This window comes from Pteronotus mesoamericanus, unplaced genomic scaffold (genome assembly GCF_021234165.1).
Source record: "Pteronotus mesoamericanus isolate MK-2021 breed Mesoamerican mustached bat unplaced genomic scaffold, CSHL_Meso_final scaffold_85, whole genome shotgun sequence".
In the NCBI taxonomy this organism is placed as follows: domain Eukaryota; kingdom Metazoa; phylum Chordata; class Mammalia; order Chiroptera; family Mormoopidae; genus Pteronotus; species Pteronotus mesoamericanus.
The window spans coordinates 48,352,036-48,373,398 of NW_026555329.1; the positions used below are offsets into that span (position 1 = coordinate 48,352,036).

A 21,363-nucleotide genomic window follows, 5' to 3' on the forward strand; every position below is an offset into this window, starting at 1 on the left:
GAGAACGTGTTTGCTGATACTTCTGATAAGGGATTAATAACCAAAATTTATGAAGAACCTACAAAAATGGAACATCAAAAAAAAAAAACCTCAATTAAAAAATAACTTCAGGACCTGAATAGACACTTCACAGAGAACATACAGATGGCCAATAGACAAGAAAGGATACTTGACATCACTAATTATCAGAGAAATGCCAAGTAAAACCACAAAAAGATACTGTCTCACACCTGTCAGAATGGTTATCATCAATAAATCAACAAACATTTGTAAAAGAGTATAATACTTTTCCAAGAAGAAATAAACTTTTCAGCTTTATTGTATAATATCAGGTTAAAAATCCAAGAAATTCTAAAATTTTTGTTGCAGTGTGGATTTGGACAATTATGATTTTCCACGTATGGTAGGATCTTGGAGTGAGGACGTGTTGGAATTGGAAAAACCATGGAAATTACCTAATATAGAAAGTAATAACCTATAAATTTAACCAAAGATGTAAAAGACCTGTACGCAGAAAACTATACAACATTGAAAAAAGAAATTAAGGAAGACACAAATAAATGGAAGCATATACTGTGCTCATGGATTGGAAGAATTAATATCATTAAAATGTCCATACTACCCAGAGCAATTTACAGATTCAACGCAATCCCTATTAAGATACCAATGACACATTTCACAGAAATAGAACAGACATTTCAAAAATTTATATGGAACCATAAACGACCCCGAATAGCCTAAGCAATTTTGAGAAAGAAACACAAAGTAGGAGGGATCACAATACCGGACATCAAACTCTACTACAAAGCCACTATACTCAAAACAATCTGGTACTGGCACAAGAACAGACCCATAGACCAGTGGAACAGAATAGAAAGCCCAGAAATAAACCCAGGTCTCTATGGACATCTAATATTTGACAAAGGGAGTAGAAGCAGAAAATGGAGCAATAACAGCCTCTTCAACAAATGGTGTTGGGAGAGCTGGACGGCTACATGCCAAAAATTGAAATGGGATCATCAGCTGACACCATACACAAAAATAAACTCAAGATGGATAAAAGACTTAAATAGAAGTCGCAACACCATCAAAGTCCTAGAGGAGAACATTGGCAGGAAACTCTCAGATATCCCATGCAGCAATCTTTTCACTGATATGTCTCCTAAAACAAGGGACATAAAGGAAAGAATAAACAAGTGGGACCTCATCAAAATAAGAAGCTTCTGCACAGCAAAAGAAAACATCAGCAAAATGAAAAGGGAGCCAACCGTATGGGAAAATATATTCGCTAATGATACATCAGATAGAGGTTTGATCTCCAAGATATATAAAGAACTCACTCGACTCCACTCCAAGAAGACAAATGATCCAATAACAACAGGTGCTGGCGAGGCTGTGGAGAAAAGGGAACACTAGTACACTGCTGGTGGGAATGCAGACTGGTGCAGCCACTGCGGAAAGGAGTGTGGAATTTCCTCAAAAAGCTGAAAATGGAACTGCCTTTTGATCCAGCAATTCCCCTGCTGGGACTATACCCTAAGAACACCAAAATGCCAGTACAAAAGAACCTATGCACCCCAATGTTCATAGCAGCACAATTTATAATAGCCAAGTGTTGGAAGCAACCTAAATGCCCATCAGTAGATGATTGGATCAAAAAGTAATGACACATATACACAATGGAATACTACGCAGCAGAAAGGAAAAAAGAACTACTAAACTTCGCGACAGCATGGATGGAACTGGAGAGCATTATGCTAAGCAAAATAAGCCAGGGGGCAAAAGACAAATACCATATGATCTCACCTATAAGCGGAACCTAACCAACAATACAAAGATGCAAGGAAAATAAGACCAGCAACACTGAAAGGAAAAGAAATCAACAGAGAGAAGAGGGAAGGAGGGAGGGGGGGCGGGGAAAAGGAAGGGAAGGGGAAAGTCAAGGAACATATAGCAAGGACTCATGGACAAAACCAAAAGGAAGAGCTGAGGGAGGGAAGGAGGGAAGGGGCAAGGGAAAGTGTTGGGGGAGAGGCAGAGACAAATGTATTTGAAAAAATAAATTAAAATAAAATTTAAAAAAAGAAAGAAACTAATAACCTTTTAAAATTTTGGACTTCTTTGAGAATCTGGTGAAAACTATATAGACTTTCCCCTAAATATAAACATAAACTGTTGCATATATTTTCAAATAATTAATGGATCCTAAAGGATGTGGATCTCATGTTGAGAATCCAAATATTTCATCAAAAATGGTTAACCCATAGTGACATCAGATCATAATAGACCATGAAATTAAAATGGTAGAATGACAAGACCAAGAACTTGCTCTTCAGTAGGCCAGGCTTAAGGGAACTAGGAACCTGGGCAATGCTTGTTATGATTGGGCTTTTGCTTGTTCTTGGATGTAATGTAAGTGTGAGTCAACCTTATTTTAAAGATCCAGGAATTGAAAATAGAAGCACTTCCCATGACCCTGTCTGTAGAAAGAACTTAATTCATCCTCTGTGGTACCCCTTAAGGGAATAACCCTTATTCATTCATTGCTATTTTCAGGGACCCCTGTGTTAGAGGATAGAGAATGAATGAGTTCTTAGAAAACTGTTTTTAGTAGTGAATCTTAAGGAAGCCAAACATTGAGAGTGAAGATGAAGCCAGAAAACCCAGAGGTTAATGATATCTGTTAACTTTAATGGTCATGGTAGCAGTCTTTATTCATTCATTCCTTCTTTCTTTCAACTAGTGCTTTTATTAATCAAGTTTTCTGGGTCAAGATTGTATTAGGGCTATATATGTATATTTAGTAGCAAGCAAAACAGATGTAGGTCTTACTCTCATGGCACTTATAACCTATTAAGAGAGACAGATGACAGGCAAGCTTGCTTTGTTTTTGTGTTTTTTTTTAAGTCAAATATATAGCTACCAAATGTGTTAAAGGTCATGGAAGATGTGCTCAGAACTCAGTGATAGTGGATAATGTGCTGGTACAGAGGAAGAGGACTTACCCCTGAGACAGAACACAGGAAATATTTTTCTAGAATAGTGGCACTAAATTGAAACCTAAAGGATAAGAAGAAACTGTCTGGAAGATTCAAGGCAGAGAGCAGGGAAAGGTTGTGCAAGGCTTTAAGGCAAAAAAAAGTCTTGATGTAGGTGAAGAGTAAATAAAGGCCAGTATTGCTTAGGGGTTGATTGGCACTATAGTGAAATGCTAAGAGTGAGGCCTTGTCAGCAATGTGAAAGAGTCAAGATTTTCATCAAAGTAAATTTTACTTTAAAAAAATTAAAGACTCTAAATACCTGGTAAATGGTCTATAAGCTTAGGTAGAAAAGTAGAGGGAGAGGTGTGATCTGATTTAATAAAAAATGTATTGTTCATAAGAACAACCTCAATTTAGGAGGGAGAGAAAATGGCAGCAAAGCAGGTGTGAGCTCAGCCCACTTACTCATGCACCCAACTAGGTCACTTAGCTGATCTCACAAAGGACAAAGTGAAGAGCCAACAGAATATGAGCAGATATGAAGTTTGGAAGCAAAAGTTCAGAAAATGCTTCAAAATGGGGACATACAAGACAGAGTGGGAGTTGACTAACAGTAAGAGCACTGGAGGGGAAAACCCGCCAACAAAGAAGTGACCAGCAAATAAAGTCCAAGTACAACAAGAGAGCCCACATTAACAGAAGAAAGGGAAACCCTAGAGCATCCAGACAAGGAGATTAAAGAGACTGCACTGCTGAGTCCCACAGAACTCCTATGACAGAAATCCACCCAGGAAGACAGCTGGCAAAGCAGAGGAAAGTTAGATGCAGAAACAAAACCAAAAGAAAAAAAAAGTCACCTAAACTTGGGAGACAATGGAAGAACCCCCAACCAAAAGGAATGGAAAATCACCAGTAAAGGAGCTAAATGAAAAGGACACATGCAAACTATCAGACATAGAATTCAAAAAAATGGTTATAAGGATACTCAAAGAACTCAATGACAGCTACAAGGAACTGAGTGAGAACTACAACAGCATGAAAAAGGAAACAGAAACTATAAACAAGAACCGGGAAGAATGAAGAATAAAATATCTGAAATAAAAAATATACTAAAAGGGATCACAAACAGGCTGGATGAAGCAGAGGACCTAATTAGTGAGCTAGAATACAAAGTAGAAATAAATACCCAGGTAAAGCATGAGCAAGACAAAACACTCAAAAACTATTAAGGGAACTGCAAGACAACATTCACATCATAAGAATACTAGGAGAAGAAAAGGAGCAAGGGATAGAAACCTTGTTTGAAAAAATAATGACAGAAAACTTCCTTAACTGGGAGAGAGGAAAAGCCATACAAGTTCAAGGAAGCACAAAAGGTAACAAAAAAAGGAACCCAAATATTCCTACTCCAGGACATATCATACTTAAAATGCCAAATTTTAAAGACAAAGAAAGACTCTTAAATGCAGAAACTGAGAAATAGGAGAGCTCTGATACAAAATACAAGGGAGCTCTGATAAGGCTAGCAGCAGATTTCTCAACAGAAACACTACAAGCCAGAAGAGAATGGCAAGAAATAGTCCAGGTAATGATAAGCAAAAGCCTGCAAACAGGACTACTCTACCCAGCAATGCCCTCATTTAAAATGGAAGGTGAAATCAGGAGTTTCCCGGACAAAAGAAGACAAAAAGAGCACAACTCCACCAAACCAGCAATGCAAGAGATGTTAAAGGGGCTGCACTTAGAAGATGAGGAATAAAGAGAGAGGAGCACAAGAACAAAAAAGGGGAAAATGGCAATGAATAAGTATCTATCAATTATAACCTTAAATGTAAATAGATTAAATGTCCTAATCAAAAGACATAGGGTTACTGAATGATAACAAAACATGACCTGAACATATGCTGCCTAAAAGAGACCCTCCTCAGAAAAAAAGACCGCACAGACTGAAAACAAAGGATTGGAAAAAATATTCCAAGAAAAATGACAGAGAAAAGAAAGGCTGGGTAGCAATACTTTTATCACACAAAATAAACTGCAAAAAAAAATGCATTAGAAAGAGACACAGAAGGACACTCCATAATATGCAAGAAGAATCCATCAGGAAGACATAAACATTATAAAAATATATGCATCCAATATAGGATCACCCAAATATAAAATAAAATTTTGGAGGACTTCAAGAAAGATGTAGAAAGCAATATACTTATACTAGGAGATTTAGTACCCCACTGTCAACAATGGATAGATCTTCCAAAAATATATCAACAACAATATTGCAGCACAAAATGATACCCTAGATCAAATGGACTTAAATGATGTGTGTGTGTGTGTGTGTGTGTGTGTGTGTGTGTGTGTGTGTGTGTGTGTGTAGAGAGAGAGAGAGAAAATTTCATCCCAGAGAGACAAAATACAGATTATTTTCAAATGTACATGGAACATTTTTAAAGATATACTATATGATAGGAACCAAAACAAGCCTCAACAAATTCAAGAATAATGAAATGATATCAAGCATTTTCTCAGACCACAAGGGCCTGAAACTAGAAATGAAACTCAAGGGAAAAACTCAAACTTTCAAATTTATAGAAATTGAATAGCATGTCATTAAACAATGAATGGGATAATAATGAGACCAAGGAAGAAACCAAAAAGTTTCTGGAAAGAAATGAAAATGTACAAACAGCAGTCCAAAACCTATGGGACACAGCAAAGGCAGTCTGGAGAGGGAAGTTCATAGGAACACAGGGAAGTAAAAAAAAAGAAACTTTTCAAATAAACAAGCTAACCCTTTATCTACAAGAACTGAAAGAACAACAGCAAACAAAGCCCAGAGCTAGTACAAGGAAGGAAATAATCAAGATCAGAGTGGAATTAAATGATATAGACACTAAAAGAACAATTCAAAGGACCAATAAATTCAGGAGCTGGTTCTTTGAAAACATAAACAATGTCAAAAAGCCTTTAACCAGACTCGTCAAGAAAAAAAGGGAGAGGGTGGGAATAAATAAAATAAGAAATGAAAGAGGAGAAATTACAACTGATCACATAGAAATACAAAAAATTCTAAGAAATTACTATGAAAACTATATGCCAAGAAATTGAAAATCTCGGTGAAATGAAAAGTTTCTGGAAAAATATAATCTTCCACAACTGAATCAAGAAGCACCGCAAAGTCTAAACTGACCAATAATAGCTGGGTTTTCCCCCAGCTATTTCCCCCAGCTATGAAGTAGTGACCAAAAAATTCCTACCACACAAAATTCCCAGACCAAATAGTTTCACAGGAGAATTTTACAAAACACTTCAGGAAGAGCTAACCTCTCTCCTTCTCAAACTATTCCAAAAATCCAAGAAGAGAAAAGTCTCCAAAATTCTTTTTTTGAGGCCAGCATCATCCTAATCCTCAAACCAGATAAAAACACAAGAAAGAAAGAAAACTACAAGCCAATATCACCAATGAACATAGATGCTAAAATCCTCAACAAAATATTGGCAAACTGCATCCAGCAATAAATTAAAAAGACCACCCACTATGATCAAGTGGGATTCATACCAGTGATGCAAGGATGGTACAATATTTGCAAATCAATCAATATAATACATCACATAAACAAAGGAAAAGACAAAAACCTCATGATCATATCAATACTTGCAGAAAAGCATTTGATAAGATACAGCACCTATTTATGATAATAAATGCAAAGGAGAGGTAAAGGGAGTGTAATTCAACATAGTAAAGGTCATATTTGAAAAATGTACAGCCAACAACATACTCAACAGTCAAAAATTGAAAGCTTTCCCATTAAGATCAGGAACAATAAAAGGATGTCTACTTTCACCACTTCTATTCAACATAGGATTGGAAGTCCTAGCCACAGGTATCAGACAAGAAAAAGAAATAAAAGTCATCCAAATTGGAAAGGAGGAAGTAAAACTATCATTGTTTGCAGATGACATGAGATTGTACTTAGAAAACCCCATAGATTCCACCAAAAAACCACTTGACCTAATAAGTGAATTTGGCAAAACAGGATACAAAGTCAATATTCAGAACTCAAAGGCATTTTTGTACACCAACAATGATTTACCAGAAACAGAAATCAGGAAAAAAATCCCATTTGCTACTGCAACAAGAAAAATAAAGTACCTAAGAATGATCTTATCTAAGGAGGTAAAAGACCTGTATTCAGAAAACTATACAACACTGAGAAAGAAATTAAGGAAGACACAAATAAATGGAAGCATAGACCATATTCATGAATTGGTAGAATTAATATCATCAAAATGTCCATTCTACCCCATGCAATTTATAGATACAAAGTAATCTCTATTAAATTACCAATGACATATATCAGACTTAAAACAAATATTTCAAAAATTTGAATTGAACCATAAATCACCCCAAGAGCCTCAGCAATTTTGAGAAATAAGAACAAAGTAAGATGGCTCGCATTACCTGATATCAAACTATATTACAAAGCCACTTTAATCAAAACAGTCTGGTACTGTCATAAGTCAGACATATTCACATATGGAGCAAAATAGAGAGCCCAAAAATAAACTCATGCCTCTATGGTCAATTAATATTTGGCAAAGGGGACAGAAGCATAAAATGGAGTAAAAATAGTCTCTTCAACAAATGGTGTTGGGAGACCTGGACAGCAACATGTGGAGAAAAAAAAAAAAGAAAAAGAAAAAAAGAAAAAAAAATTAAACACAACCACCAACGTAAACCATACAAAAAAATAAATAAATAGACTCAAGATGGATAACAGACTTCAATATAAGTTATGACACCATAGAAGGCCTAAAGGAGAACATAGGTAGGAAAATCTCAGCTATTCCACTCATCTACATCTACATTTTCACCAATATGTCCCCTGGAGCAAGGTACATAAAGGAAAGAATAAACATACAGGACTATATCAAATTAAAAAGCTTCTGCACAGCTAAAGAAAACAGCAAAATGAGAAGAAAGCCAAGCATATGGGAAAATATATTTGCCAATGATACCTCAGACAAGGATCTGATTTCCAAAGTATATAAAGAACTCACATGACTCCACCCCAGGAAGACAAACAATCCAATGAAAAAATGGGCAAAGGACCTGAACAGATATCTCTCCAAGGAGGACATACACAGGACCCAGAGACATAATGAAAGGATGCTCAGCATCACTAGCCATCAGAGAAATGCAAATTAAAACCACAATGAGATGCCACTTCACACCAGTCAGAATGGCCATCGTAAACAAATCAACAAACACTGGGTGCTAGCAAAGTTATGGAGAAAAGGGAACCCTAGTACACTGTTGGTGGGAAGGCAGACGGGTGCAGCCATTGTGAAAAACAGTTTGGAATTTCCTCAAAGAACTAAAAGCGGAACTGCCTTTTGACCCAGCAATTCCATTGCTGGGATTATATTCAATAAATACCAAAACACCAATTCTAAAGAACCTATGCACCCCAATGTTCATAGCACAATTTACAGGAGCCAAGTGCTAGAATCAGCCTAAGTGCTTATCAGTAAATGAGTGGATTGGAAAACTGTGGTGCAGTTACACAATGGAATACTATGCAGCAGAAAGAAGGAGCTGCTACCCTTCGTGGCAGCATGTATGGAACTGGAGAGCATTATGCCTAGTGAAATAAGCCAGGCAGAGAAAGATAAATACCATATGATCTCACTTGTAAGTGGAACCAAATCAACAAAACAGACAAACAAGCAAAATAGAACCAGAGACATTGAAATAAAGAATGAACTGACAGTAACTGGAGGGGAGGGGTGAGGGGTGTAACAGGGGAATGAAGGGGAAGGGTTGCCAAGGAACTCGTAAAAAGGACCCATGTTCAAAACCAATGGGGTGTAAGATTGTGGGTGGGAGTTGGGGGTGGGTGGTGTGGCAGAAAGTGTTCACATGAAAATGGAGACAACTCTACTTGAAAAAGAGAAAATTTTAAAAAATAAAATAAAATTTCAAAAGAATTTTTATCAGGAAAGGAAGATAGGTACATTTGTGTTTTTAATGTCCACTTAGGCTGCTCTGTGGAATATGGCTAGACTGGAAGTAAGGTAAAAAGATATAGCAGAGGTGGCTATGTAGGAGACTGTTATATTTATCTACTTGTATGGAAGTACAAGCATGGATGGAGGGGAGGGAGGAGCTTGTGGTGGTACTGTGAACATAAAAACAATGGAAGCTGATGATACCTTGAACATTGGGGTGAGGAGCCAAAAGGAATGGTAACCAGTATGATGCTTCTGAAGATTAGTGGTAGATGGCATCTATCTTAGTCATTTTGGGCTTGCTATAGCAAAATACCTCCAACTGGATGGGTTACAAACAGCAAAAGCTTACTTGTTCACAGTATGGAGACTAGAAGCCCAAGATCACAGTGCTTCCATAATCAGAGTGAGGGCTGTCTTTCAGGTTGCAGAGTTCTCATATTCTCACATGGAAAAAGGGACCAGAGCATTAATCTCATATGTGAGGGCTCTTCCCTGATGACCTAATCACACCCTAAAGGCTCCACCCCCTAACATTCTTACATTAGGCTTTAGGATTCCAACATGCAAATGGAAGAAAAAAAACTTAAATAACTTAAAACTTGTTCCCTAGGTATCCCAGATTTATGCTGCATCATTTCAAGAATTTTTTTAAAAAAGTCTTTGAAACATGTATGTAATGGAATGATTCTTGGCTATGGTGTTTATAATATTCAAATATTTAAATGTCAGAGAAGCCAATTATAACATTCACTTGATCAAAATAAATGCTATTTATCTATAGACTTATTAGAATATTTTGCTATGTTGGAGATGGAAATTATAAAAAAGGGTCAGAATATGTGAACTGTCATCAAACAAAGAGAAATTTAGGCCTATGCTCATACCAACCTGGGAAACTCTCATGTGTTCTGAAGGTCAGACTCTTTATGGCCAGTATGCCTTACATATTTTTCATCAGGCACATTTCTCAAGAGATAGTCCTCAATCATTTTATCCATCACTTCCAAGATGCCATGAGCCAACAAAAGTCCTTCAGGAGCTCTCCTTGTCCAGCTCCATTCCTGACTGTCATAGCTAATCAAGGACCTACCTTTGTTTTGCAACTTTGCTTCTGTCATTGTGTGAGTCCAAGGAGAGGTGATTCCTTGTATAGTATCATGGGAACTTGCAATACAAACTTATACCAAAAAAATACACTGGACATTCATTAGAATGTCACTGTTCAGTCCCATTGGAAGAGAAAAAGGGGATCAGAAAAGGATTCATTCCTTAGCTTATGTGTTGGTGTTTAACTCTTATTTTGTTTTCTACATCATTCTAGGGAGAAAATCCATTACATTCGGACTGAGGGTAATCATGGGCTTGAAAAGTTGTCCTGTGATGCAGATCTAGTTATTTTGCTAAGGTAAGAGGTTAAGCCTGAAGCAATTCTGAAAAAACATCTGGAAAAGCTGTACTGGGCAGTTCTCCACTACAGCCATGACTGAATTACTCAGCATTTGTTCCAGGGGTTTCTAGTGGCTGTGACTGGAGTAGGGCCTCCACCTGCTATCTGTTACCTTCTTTATATTTACAGCTGAGGTTACAGGAACTAAATATATGAGGTCTGTCCAGAAAGTATCCATCCATTCAGCATGAAAAGTAGAGACATTTATTGAAGAAGATACAAGGTACAAGAAACATTGTACATAAGACAATGACACCTCAGTCCTCTTCAAAGTAAGCACCCTGGAACCTCATACAATTCTCCAGCATCTCTTCCACTGTTCAAAACACTCTCAAAATCCTTAGTTGGAATTGTCATCAGCTGCCCTGTCATATTTCCCTGAATCTCAAGGGAGATTCTGGTCTGAAATCGATTTCCTTTCAAAGGTGATTTTAGTTTTGGGAAACGTCATAAGTCTTTGTGGAGTGCAGCCTGTACTCGTTCAACATTCTCAGGTGTTCTGCTTGCTGCAGACCTTCCAGAACATGGATCACTTTCAACAGATTCTCAACCATCTTTGAAGTGTTTGTGCCACACTTTTATTTGTGCTTCACTCATTGCATCATCCCCAAAAGCCTTCTGAATCATCTGAATAGATTTCACAGATGAATGTCCTAGGTTAATGCAAAATTTGACGGTGATTCATTGCTCTACTCAGTCATTTTGAATATGAAGGCCACAGAGTACACATATTTGTTCAATGGTGTTTACCACCCCCTCTGTGAAGTCATCATTGTTCACACATGCATATTCCAGTCCACTTTCCTTGGCTGCCAGGTTACATCTATGTCATGTGAACAGTTCTCTTCATATAATCAATAGCTGGACTTTTTCTGGACAGACCTTATGGATGCTTTGTTGTAAAATTAATTGGGGTTTTAAATAACACTGAGAAAAAAAAACACAGACTTTGCATGTTGAGATGTGCCTATCTTTTTAATACTACATGTGAATCTAAGTGTTTTTTTTTCTTTTGTGAGAAGTGTAACTGCTATTAATTACCCCAATTCATAAACATCCTCATGGACAGAGAACTTTTTCTTTTTTTACTTTGCAGTCTGTTTGAAGAAGAGATTATGTCCTATATCCCTCTGCAAGCTGCCTTCCATCCTGGGTACAGCTTCTCTCCCCGCTCTTCACCCTGTTCCTCACCTCAGAGCTCCCCAGGTAACTTGAGAATCTTGTGGTATATCTCCTGTAAGTGGTCATCTGTGTTTCTACCAGATGAAAGTGGGAAAAAGGCAACTGCATACTTGTCCTCTCTCCTTGCCACCTGTTTCGTAATTCCCTAAAACTTGAATACATTTTACATTTTTAAATGCTTTGAATTTTTTTTTACAAAACCGGTATTTCCTGTCATATATAAAGTATATGACATTCAAATTTCAGTGTCTGTAAACAAAATTGTAGTGGAACCCAGACATACATGTTTATTTAAGTATTTTCTATGGTAACTTTCATACTACAACAACAGAGCTGAGTAGTAGCAACAAAGACCATATGGCCCCCCAAAACCTAAAATATTTATTATTTGTACCCTTCACAGAAAAAGTCTGCCAGGCCCCTGCTCTAAATTGCTATTATATTCCAAATGCATTCTATAAGAATTTAAAGGGAAAGAGCCCTTTCTGAAATGCTCATCCTTATGACTCAGAATCTTATTGGATACCAATTTCAGCAACTTTTGTTAAATTCTAAAGAAGTTACTAGGTTATGTGGTTAGTAGAGATCACCACATGTCCCCAGGAAGATACCAAAGTTTTCTTTCATGATGTGCTCTCCTAAAGATTTCTTTATGAGTTAGAATGAATTTACTCATGACACAAAAATTCATTGTAGATATTTTTAATTCCAAATGTGTAAATATGTATTAAACCGTTTATTGAAAAAAGGAGATATTATTTCCTGGGTTTATCAAGAAAATTAACTTAGGTCAAACCCATACCCTCAACAGGACCAGATATTGGAGATTTTCCCCACATATGTTTGGTTTCCATTATCACATTGTTGCAGATCTCCATGATAACCCATTTCTTTCTAAGGAAGTTATTTAGAAAAAATGTAATTTATTATCTCAAAACCTCAAAAGTCAGAGTCCCAGTTTTGTTTATGAAGTTGGTGAGGAAATTTAAAAGAGAAACTGAATTTAGCAAAATGCTCTGTCCCTCAAATGGGGTGTCTCAGTATCACTCCAAACTGCCATAGGTCTCTAAAACTAGAATATTTTTAGTTTGTCTCCCCCAAGTCATGTCATTCAGAACTGTCTCTTAGAGGTAGTTTTGTTAACTGTTAAACTTGTATTTTAAATCAGTATCTCCCTGTTGTCACATCTTCCAAACAAATTTACAATGGCATTGTTAAAGAAATACCAAATACATGCTGCCTGTGACATACAATGTTATAGAAATGCCATGATCTGAGGAAAGGTGGGCCAGTTATCAAAGTCAGCATTAGCACAATCATTTCCAGTCTTCACAGGGTGACTTACTTTTGAGGAGCAGAGTCTTTTGGTCTACATGATGATCTGCCCTTTTGTTGTAGAGATTGTTCCACTCTTATAACCTCTTTGGTCCAAACCTTTGGTAATGGAGTAATATGTGAGAGATGTCATATTGGAAATGGAAAATTAAGATAGTAAAGAGTTATTTGCTAAATGAGATTTGTTTGGATAACTTTTATAAAAGGAAGCAACTTTCCTAATAGAGATATTACTAATGCCATGAATCCAGGTACTCATCCAGTTCATTTTGTTGAAGTACTTAATTTTTTTATTCTCCTCACTTTGACCCTGGCATCTGAGATTACCTAATTAAAATATAGTGATATTAATGTTTGCAATTTCCATTTTCCAGACTTTTATTTACCTGCATGCTATAGACATAGTGAATTATAGACATTTATGCCAAAATAGTTGATAAAATGCATAGTAGTGACCATGGGGATAATAGCAATAACAGTAAGTAGTAAAAGACATATTTTAAAATATACTGTAATCTGCTAGACAGAAAATTATACTTGCAGCTACTAACTTGTACTCTAATTCTAACTGTATTCTGAAACCTGGCATTTCACCAAAGACACTTCTTCTTTTCAAGTGATGACTACTGGTTTTCTCACACCTCTGGTTCTGTGAGGTCCAAAGGTGGGGCTGGTCCCCTCTGTGCTTCCTTGCTCACCTCATTCAGCTGTTTTCCCCCTCCTAGTCATGGTCATCTATCAACCTTTTTTCTCACTTTCAAGGGCTGTGGCACCTGTCTCATATTTCTCTCTCCTTCCCAAGTTCCTCTAGCATTCTCGATGATTTCAATATCCACAAGGACATCTATTTAGTTCCCCAGCTCCTAATTTCTGAACTTCCTTGTCTGCAGTGAACTTATCTTCTTCCACCTCAACCACATGTTCTCACAGTTATCCTCCTGCCCTTGTTATCATCTCGAAAATTACTGATCCAGGCACCCTACTCCCATCCAATATGTTTATTCAACTACTTTCCCTAATATAGTCCTTTGCTCTTGTCAGGACCTTCCATTTATGGATTCCTGTGCTTTCTTTTCTTTCTCTTATTCAGCATAAATTTCATAGTTCATCGTTTCAGTAATATTCTTGCTAATGTCATTAAACTCCCCTGATCCTCTCCATTTCATTTGACATTCTAGCAGAACTCCACCCCTAAATAAACCTCACTATTCTGTTCCTCCATATCTATGATGAGACATTCTTAGAAGAATTCACCTGAAAGGGCAAATTATTGATTAAAAATTAATCATTTCTCACCTTGCATTGGTCTTTTATACCCAAAAGAAAATTCTATCACAATTCTTTTGTAAACTTACTTGTTTCTCTACTACTATGTGAAACATTCCCACTCCCTTCAAACTTCCAACCCCTGTGTTTGTCCTCACAGAGGATATATCTTCTTCCTTCACTGAGAAAATTGAAATCATACACAGACACCTTCTCAAATGCCACCTACCAGTCTCACAAGCTGACCGAACCTGCCTCACCATGTTCCCTTCTCACCTGTGCATTAGATCAAGTGTCTTTGCTAAGGTTACAAAGACCTCTGGACCTCCATCTGAGTGAGTAATTCTCAGCCCTCCTCCTAATATTTCAGCCACATTTAACATCACTGGTTGTTCCCCCACTTAAGTCACCTCTTTTGTTAGCTTCTGTGATCACTCTATACATTTCATTTCCTTTTTTGGCTGCCTTTGCAGACTCATCTCTTGCTTCCTACCATCATCAAGATTTAGTCTCAGGTTTTTCTCTCTCAAATTATGCCCCTTCTTAATTAAAAATTTATAGTTATCACCATCAAAGATCAAGCTTATGATCTTTCTCCAGATGTGTTCTTCTTCCATTGTTCCCCAGTTCAATGAATGTCATCACAATCTATATGGTGACAAAATCTGAAACCCACCTTTCCCTCACTATCTATATCTAATTCATTACCTTATAAACACATCTTCATTGACTTTCCCCTTCCCTTCCCTTTCCCTGCCCCCCTCCCTCCTTCCCTCTTGTCTCTGTTGATTTCTTTTTTAAAATTTATTTCTTTACTTATTTTTTAAATACATTTGTCTCTTCCTCCTCCCCACCACTTTCCCTTGCCCCCTCCCTCTTTCCCTCCCTCAGCTCTTCCCCTTTGGTTTTGTCCATGAGTCCTTGCTATATGTATGGATGGAACTGGAGAGCATTATGCTAAGCGAAATAAGCCAGGGGGCGAAAGACAAATACCATATGATCTCACCTATAAGAGGAACCTAACCAACAATACAAAGATGCAAGGAAAATATGACCAGCAACACTGAAAGGAAAAGAAATCAACAGAGACAAATGTATTTAAAAAATAAATTTTAAAAAACATATGAGTAAATGGCATGATGAAGAAATTAGTTTTGATAAAATAAAAATAAAAGCATAGTGTGTATAATAAAAATAAATAAATAAATAAACAAACACACACATCTTCAATCTATCCACTTCCCGTCTCTACTTGACACCACCTTTGTCCAGTTTAGGCTCTCTAAATTCATTCCAATCCTTTCCATTTTTTTTCTCTACTAAAAAGACTGATTTTTTTTATAACTCAAGTCACATCCTGTCAGCCACCATGCAATAGTTTTCTATTCTGCTTAGCATTAAACAAATTGCTTAACACAGTATAGCTTATTCTGTTCTGTGTCCTTTCCACCTCTCAAGACTTGCTTTACATCATTTTGATTTTTGCACCTGTGATTAAGATACAGTAGAGCACCACTTTTCATTCTGCCTAAGTATCTTTGCACATGCTGATCCTCTACCTAATTTGCTCTTTGATTTATCACCACTTCTACTTCTGGTTAAATGAAAACCTTTCCTGACGTATTCAGTTTTATTAATGCTTACTTATTCTTTAGATGTTCCCCAGTGAAGCCTTCCTGAAATTGGCTAGGATGTTCTGATATCTCAGAGAACTGAGTTCCTTTCTTTCATGGATAGGAATCATCTCAAATTATAATTGTATTCCAATTTCTGTGAGTTATTGGTATCAGTCTTTTATACATTATAAGGTTAATACCTGGAATACAGTAAATTGTTATTAAAGAGGAAAACCATGATTGTGGACACCTAAGAAACTTGGAGAAGAATGTTATTTTTTCTATTCCATTTTTTCATTAAAAGGTATATAAATATAATAACACATTTATAAAGCACTCTCCTCTATTTATAGTCAAGGAATTGTTGTCAATTTTGCTTATATGATACAAGATAAAATGATATAAACTCTTAAATACTTTGAGCCTTAGTGGACAGGTATGTTGATTTTAAGATCAATATCAGTATACTTAGAAAAATATAACACATACATATATACAGTTGCATTGTTAGAATTGCAATGACTTCTTATAATAAAATGACTTACATGAAAAGTTTAGTCTAGTTTGGTTTATGTTGTTCTAGATTATTTAAGTACAATTAAGCCAATAGTTATGCTCATCAAGGTATTTTTAAGAGAAATACAACTTGAAATAGAGGACAAATATTTATTGTCATCAGAATTCTTCTTTATTATGTTATTTCTGATTATTATAAAAGTAACTGAAGAAGTGATGTAAATTAAGGGAAACTTTTTGAAGAAAAATATGAAGACACAGATATGTGCCACTAGTTGGCTCTTCCTCTACTGCTGCTATGTGTATTTGTTCTTTTATTAAACAGTATTGACCTTCAGCCCATGTACTTCTCTCTGCAGGTTTGCAGAGAGCTAGTGCAAGAGCCCCTTCACCCTACCAGAGAGATTTTGAGGCCAAACTCCGCAATTTCTACCGAAAACTGGAAGCCAAAGGATTTGGTCAGGGTCCAGGGAAAATTAAGTGAGTACTCCAGTACTTGTCACTGAATTCAGATGGCAGCCTTTTCTCTTTTTCTGCCCTATACTTTTGTAGTATTATGAGATTGTATACCATGTTGGGGTACCATGTTGGGGTAACAGTTATGTTCATAATAAAGAGGAAGGAAATTATGAAGTTGGAAAGAAAGAAGAAAGGAAATTATGAAATTGAAGAGAAGGCAGAAAGGAAAGTGAAATGCCAGAAAGAAAGAACGTAGATTTCAAAGGCACATGTAAAGTCAATGGTAGACCTTTTCAGAAAACAAAGAACCTTGAACTAAATTAAAAATTCTTTATTTCCCTTTCCTTTTTCTTCAAACAAATTTAACTCATTTGTCAAATTCATGGACTCTTTGTAACTTTGTAATAGGAGTCTAAGTAAAATGTTGTGCTTTTCTCCTCTTCTGGGTTAATTGTTTACATATTGAATAGCCTAACCCAAACTCAGAAATCCAATTGAAGAGATTATTTTTGGAATTGATTAAAAAAATCCAAAAGATGGTGCAATAGGATGGATTATATTCAATTCTGAAAGCATACGTATTATCCTGTGCTTTCAATGTTTTGAAAAGAGTGATTTAGAAAAGTTCATTGCTCAACTGATAGAATTTGCAACTCATTGAAGAGGCTGGGGAATGAGACCTGGGCACTCACTGCTTATCAGAACACTCTCCAACAATGGAACATTAAGCCACCACTCACAATCCACATGGCCTCTACTCCTTCTTAGGCTCATAATTCGTCGGGACCATTTGTTGGAGGGAACTTTCAATCAAGTGATGGCCTATTCCCGGAAAGAGCTCCAGCGAAACAAGCTCTACATCACCTTTGTTGGAGAAGAGGGGTGAGGCACCAGTAGTTTTAAGCAGACACCTTAATGTGGCATATCAGAGTCCCTGGATCTTGGGTGATTTTTCTCAAGAAGAAGCAGGGTGGCTCTAAGCCTTTGCCCCAAGATGATTCTGATAGTGTCCTTCTGGGAGGTCTCTCTCCAGGTATTGCCAAACTTTAGATTTCACATTCTTTAAAAGCCTAAGGTTATTGACAGGCATTAGTCCGAGGTACATGATCAAATTATAAACCAAAAATACAACCCTAAGCTACTTTATCTTTACTTTTTCAGATGGTGTATATTTCTGAGTATCTGATCAAAAAACTTTTCCTCTTAAATTACACATATACAATAAAGTGACATGAAGTTAAAGGTATATTTCTTTTTACATGTGAAAACCCAATTATTGTAGCACCCTTTGTTCAAAAGATTATTCTTTGTTCTTTCAAATTAATTTGATTCCATCCTTAAAAATAATAAATTTATGTAGGTCAGTATTAAAAAATAAAATACACATATAAATTTTATTGGATTTGAGCAATAAATTATTTATTTTGTGAAAAAATAAAGTACATATATAAACTACATACCAAATTTTTTACATAATTTCAGTGACTTTATGGAAAATCATCTCAACCAAAGAGGACAAGCCACCTAGGACAGCATATTAAATGAACTTGGAATCTTTGCAATTCACACATATGCACATATACATGCATGCACACACTGTCACAGGAATTCTCTTGTGCCTCCCCCAAGAAAGTCCTTGTTTTTAATGAGCTAGCTGTGTGTTTTAATAAGTGTTTTCTGATCAAAAAAGAAAAGTTAAGAGACATTGTCATAAGAGTTCATTCATGAACATCTGAGTAAGAACTTCCCCAAATCAATGACCACATCCTAATTTTCTACAGAAAATTAATACTTCCATTCAGATCCATTCCAAAGAGCCAAGGCTGCTCTTGACATTCCCCAGTACTGACCCTCAAAGAGCATCCTAGTATCCACATAGAGATAGGTCCTCTACCTCCTGCTCATAATAGATTCCCTGGCTTCTGCTTCCTTTGCAGTTTGGATTACAGTGGTCCTTCGCGAGAGTTCTTCTTTCTTTTGTCTCAGGAGCTCTTCAACCCTTATTACGGACTCTTCGAGTATTCTGCAAATGATACTTATACAGTACAGATCAGTCCTATGTCTGCATTTGTGGAAAACCATCTAGAATGGTAAGATCTAGGTTTTTTGCTTTCTTATTTTGAAAGTTTGAGTTTTTCTTAGTTAGACAGCAAAAGCATTTCTCAGGGGCCACTGTGTTTAGAGCAGTGGGCCAGACAGAATTAGAGGCACTAGAAAGGAGACGCCCTGTTAGTCTTCACCCAGAATACAAAATAAATTACTAAAGACACTGCACATATGCTGGCAACAGCAAATTGATCTAAGAAACAGTAGTTGCCTTCTGAAGAGACACAAAAGTAAATACACATAGGTCCTGAATTCTGATAATTCTACTAAAATTATGAATCCCCAGTGGAGGTTCATTGGAGATATATATGGGTTTGAAATTCTTCGACACTTGTATGCTTTTGGCCCAATGGCTTTAGCATTGTGAGCATCAGCTTCTCAATCTTATTGTAAAATAAGTTCATTGGGTCACATGATCTCTTAAGTATCCTTCTGACTCAAAAATCATTATCTCTTTGCTTTTCTCCTATGGAGGCATCTATTACTACCTGCAGATATATATAGGTATTAATCAATTTTGTGCAGTTCTGTCGTTGAGATACTTCAGATATTAGAAGCCTCCAGAAATTTGCACAGAATATTTAGTATGCATGCACTTTCTTGCTATGTTTGAAAATTACCCCCGCTCTCACTGCTGGGGTTCCTTCCATCCAAGAAGGAAATGAGCCCAATATGTTGCTAACATGGTTGTTTTGACACTGCTTATTTATGATGTGTTTCAATGGCTATTTTGGAAGGAAACTTCCAAACTTTGAGGTGATACCTGGACCTGCTAGGTCTACAGGCCAAATCCCTGTATTTTGGTTTTATAATATCAAATAACCCAGCTTGAAGGTAAGGCTGTTGTCATGCCAGTTCTTGTCAAATGGTCTCAGCTTTGTAGTTATTGAGCTGAGGCAAGAGTAAGTTTAGATCAAGCATTTGACACAAGTCACAAAAGTTGTCTTTATCCTGTCGTTTCTTTTCCTGTCACCATCAATAAAAGGGTGAAGACACCTGTGAGACAGAAACACACAGACAGGCAAACAGAGCAGACAAGATGTTGCCAGGGGGATGTATGGTCCTGAGAACTGAATGCCAGCTTTTACTTAGGTCACAATTAGACAGGGCTAGAGAGTGTTATAGCCCATGATACAATAATTAATATGTACACAAATTATACTTAATATAATCTTTCAATTCTCTGTTAGTTTGTGAGCACAAAATTTAAGATGGCATCTTAGAGGTCATGAATTGGAATCTGCAACAAATAAAATATTTTCATCAAGTATCATACCATATAGGATGATGCTAGAGGTAGGGATACCTTCAATAATTTAGAAATTATAAATTAAGCGCATACTATATGCTGGGAGGATACAAAGATAAAGTGAGTAAGATGTCTTCCCTGAAAGAAGTGTAGTATGAAGAACACATGAGTGAACCAAAAATTGTAAAACAAAATCGTAAGTGCCACATTATACATATATAGTACCTGTGTTATATATAATTGTTCATATAAGCACACACACCTGAGATGCATATAGAAAGACAGTGGATCTTATGAAAGATGATATTATTGTAACAGGTCTTAAGGGACAGTTGTATAGGAGAACGGGGAAAAAGACATGTCACAGAACCAAAATTGGAAGGAATAATTAAAAGGCAGGAGGGGTAATGGAGCCTTCAGCAAGTAATGCAGCTGAATTCCAGCAGAGAGTGCCCTTTGAGTTTGTGATAGGAAGTGAGGTTAGATATCAAAGAGTGAAACAGGTGGTCATATCTTCAATGGAGCATACTATAATTGGAGTTATGTTTTCAAAAAGTAAGTCCTGTCATGTTGTGAAGAAAAATTTGAGGAGGTAGGACCGGAAGAGCCAGATCAGTTCTGAAGCCGTTGATAAGTCAGAGGGAGAAATAGAGAGTGAAAACTAAGACAGAGACAGTATCCCAGAAAGGAAGGGAAATCTTAAAGAAGAGATTATTAATTTAGCTGGTTCACTTACTGAATGTTAAGATAAGAGGGAGAGAAAAATGTAGAATAAGTAAAAGATTTCTGATAACACAACTGGGTTGATGGATGTTATGGAGTTAGGTTGAGTAGGCTATATTTAGAGACAAAAAATGAGGAATTCACTCTTTGACTGGTAGAACTTGCAGTTTTTATTGAAATGTAGCTTGATAGAATAATATGTAACTGGAACTATGGCCCTAGTTAGCAGGGGAGCAGCTGCACTAGACATTGAGATTTGAGAGACACCAACACAAAGTGGCCCAGCTGTGGAAAGTTATGCAAACCCTCAAAGCCTGTGCAGACTGCAAGCAGAGCTGAGGCTCACATCAAAGTGGATAATATTGATGTGTAAGGGGTGGGCAGAGTCAAAAGTCCTAGAGGGAAGCTAATAAAGAGTGGCCAGAGAGCTCATACCCTGGGAGGAATGTGATGAAAGAAGTACTGGGCCTG

General features: G+C 36.7%; 1 protein-coding gene across 1 annotated transcript in view; it reads left to right on the forward strand.

The window, feature by feature from the left end:
• Window positions 1-21,363, forward strand: part of HECW1 (HECT, C2 and WW domain containing E3 ubiquitin protein ligase 1) — a 681,615-nt gene that overhangs the window by 547,747 nt on the left and 112,505 nt on the right. Inside the window, exons 17-21 of the mRNA XM_054564310.1 lie at window positions 10,315-10,398; window positions 11,537-11,646; window positions 16,715-16,835; window positions 17,583-17,696; window positions 18,752-18,904. Of these exons, the coding sequence (XP_054420285.1) occupies window positions 10,315-10,398; window positions 11,537-11,646; window positions 16,715-16,835; window positions 17,583-17,696; window positions 18,752-18,904 (582 nt within the window). The remainder of the gene's footprint in view (window positions 1-10,314; window positions 10,399-11,536; window positions 11,647-16,714; window positions 16,836-17,582; window positions 17,697-18,751; window positions 18,905-21,363) is intronic.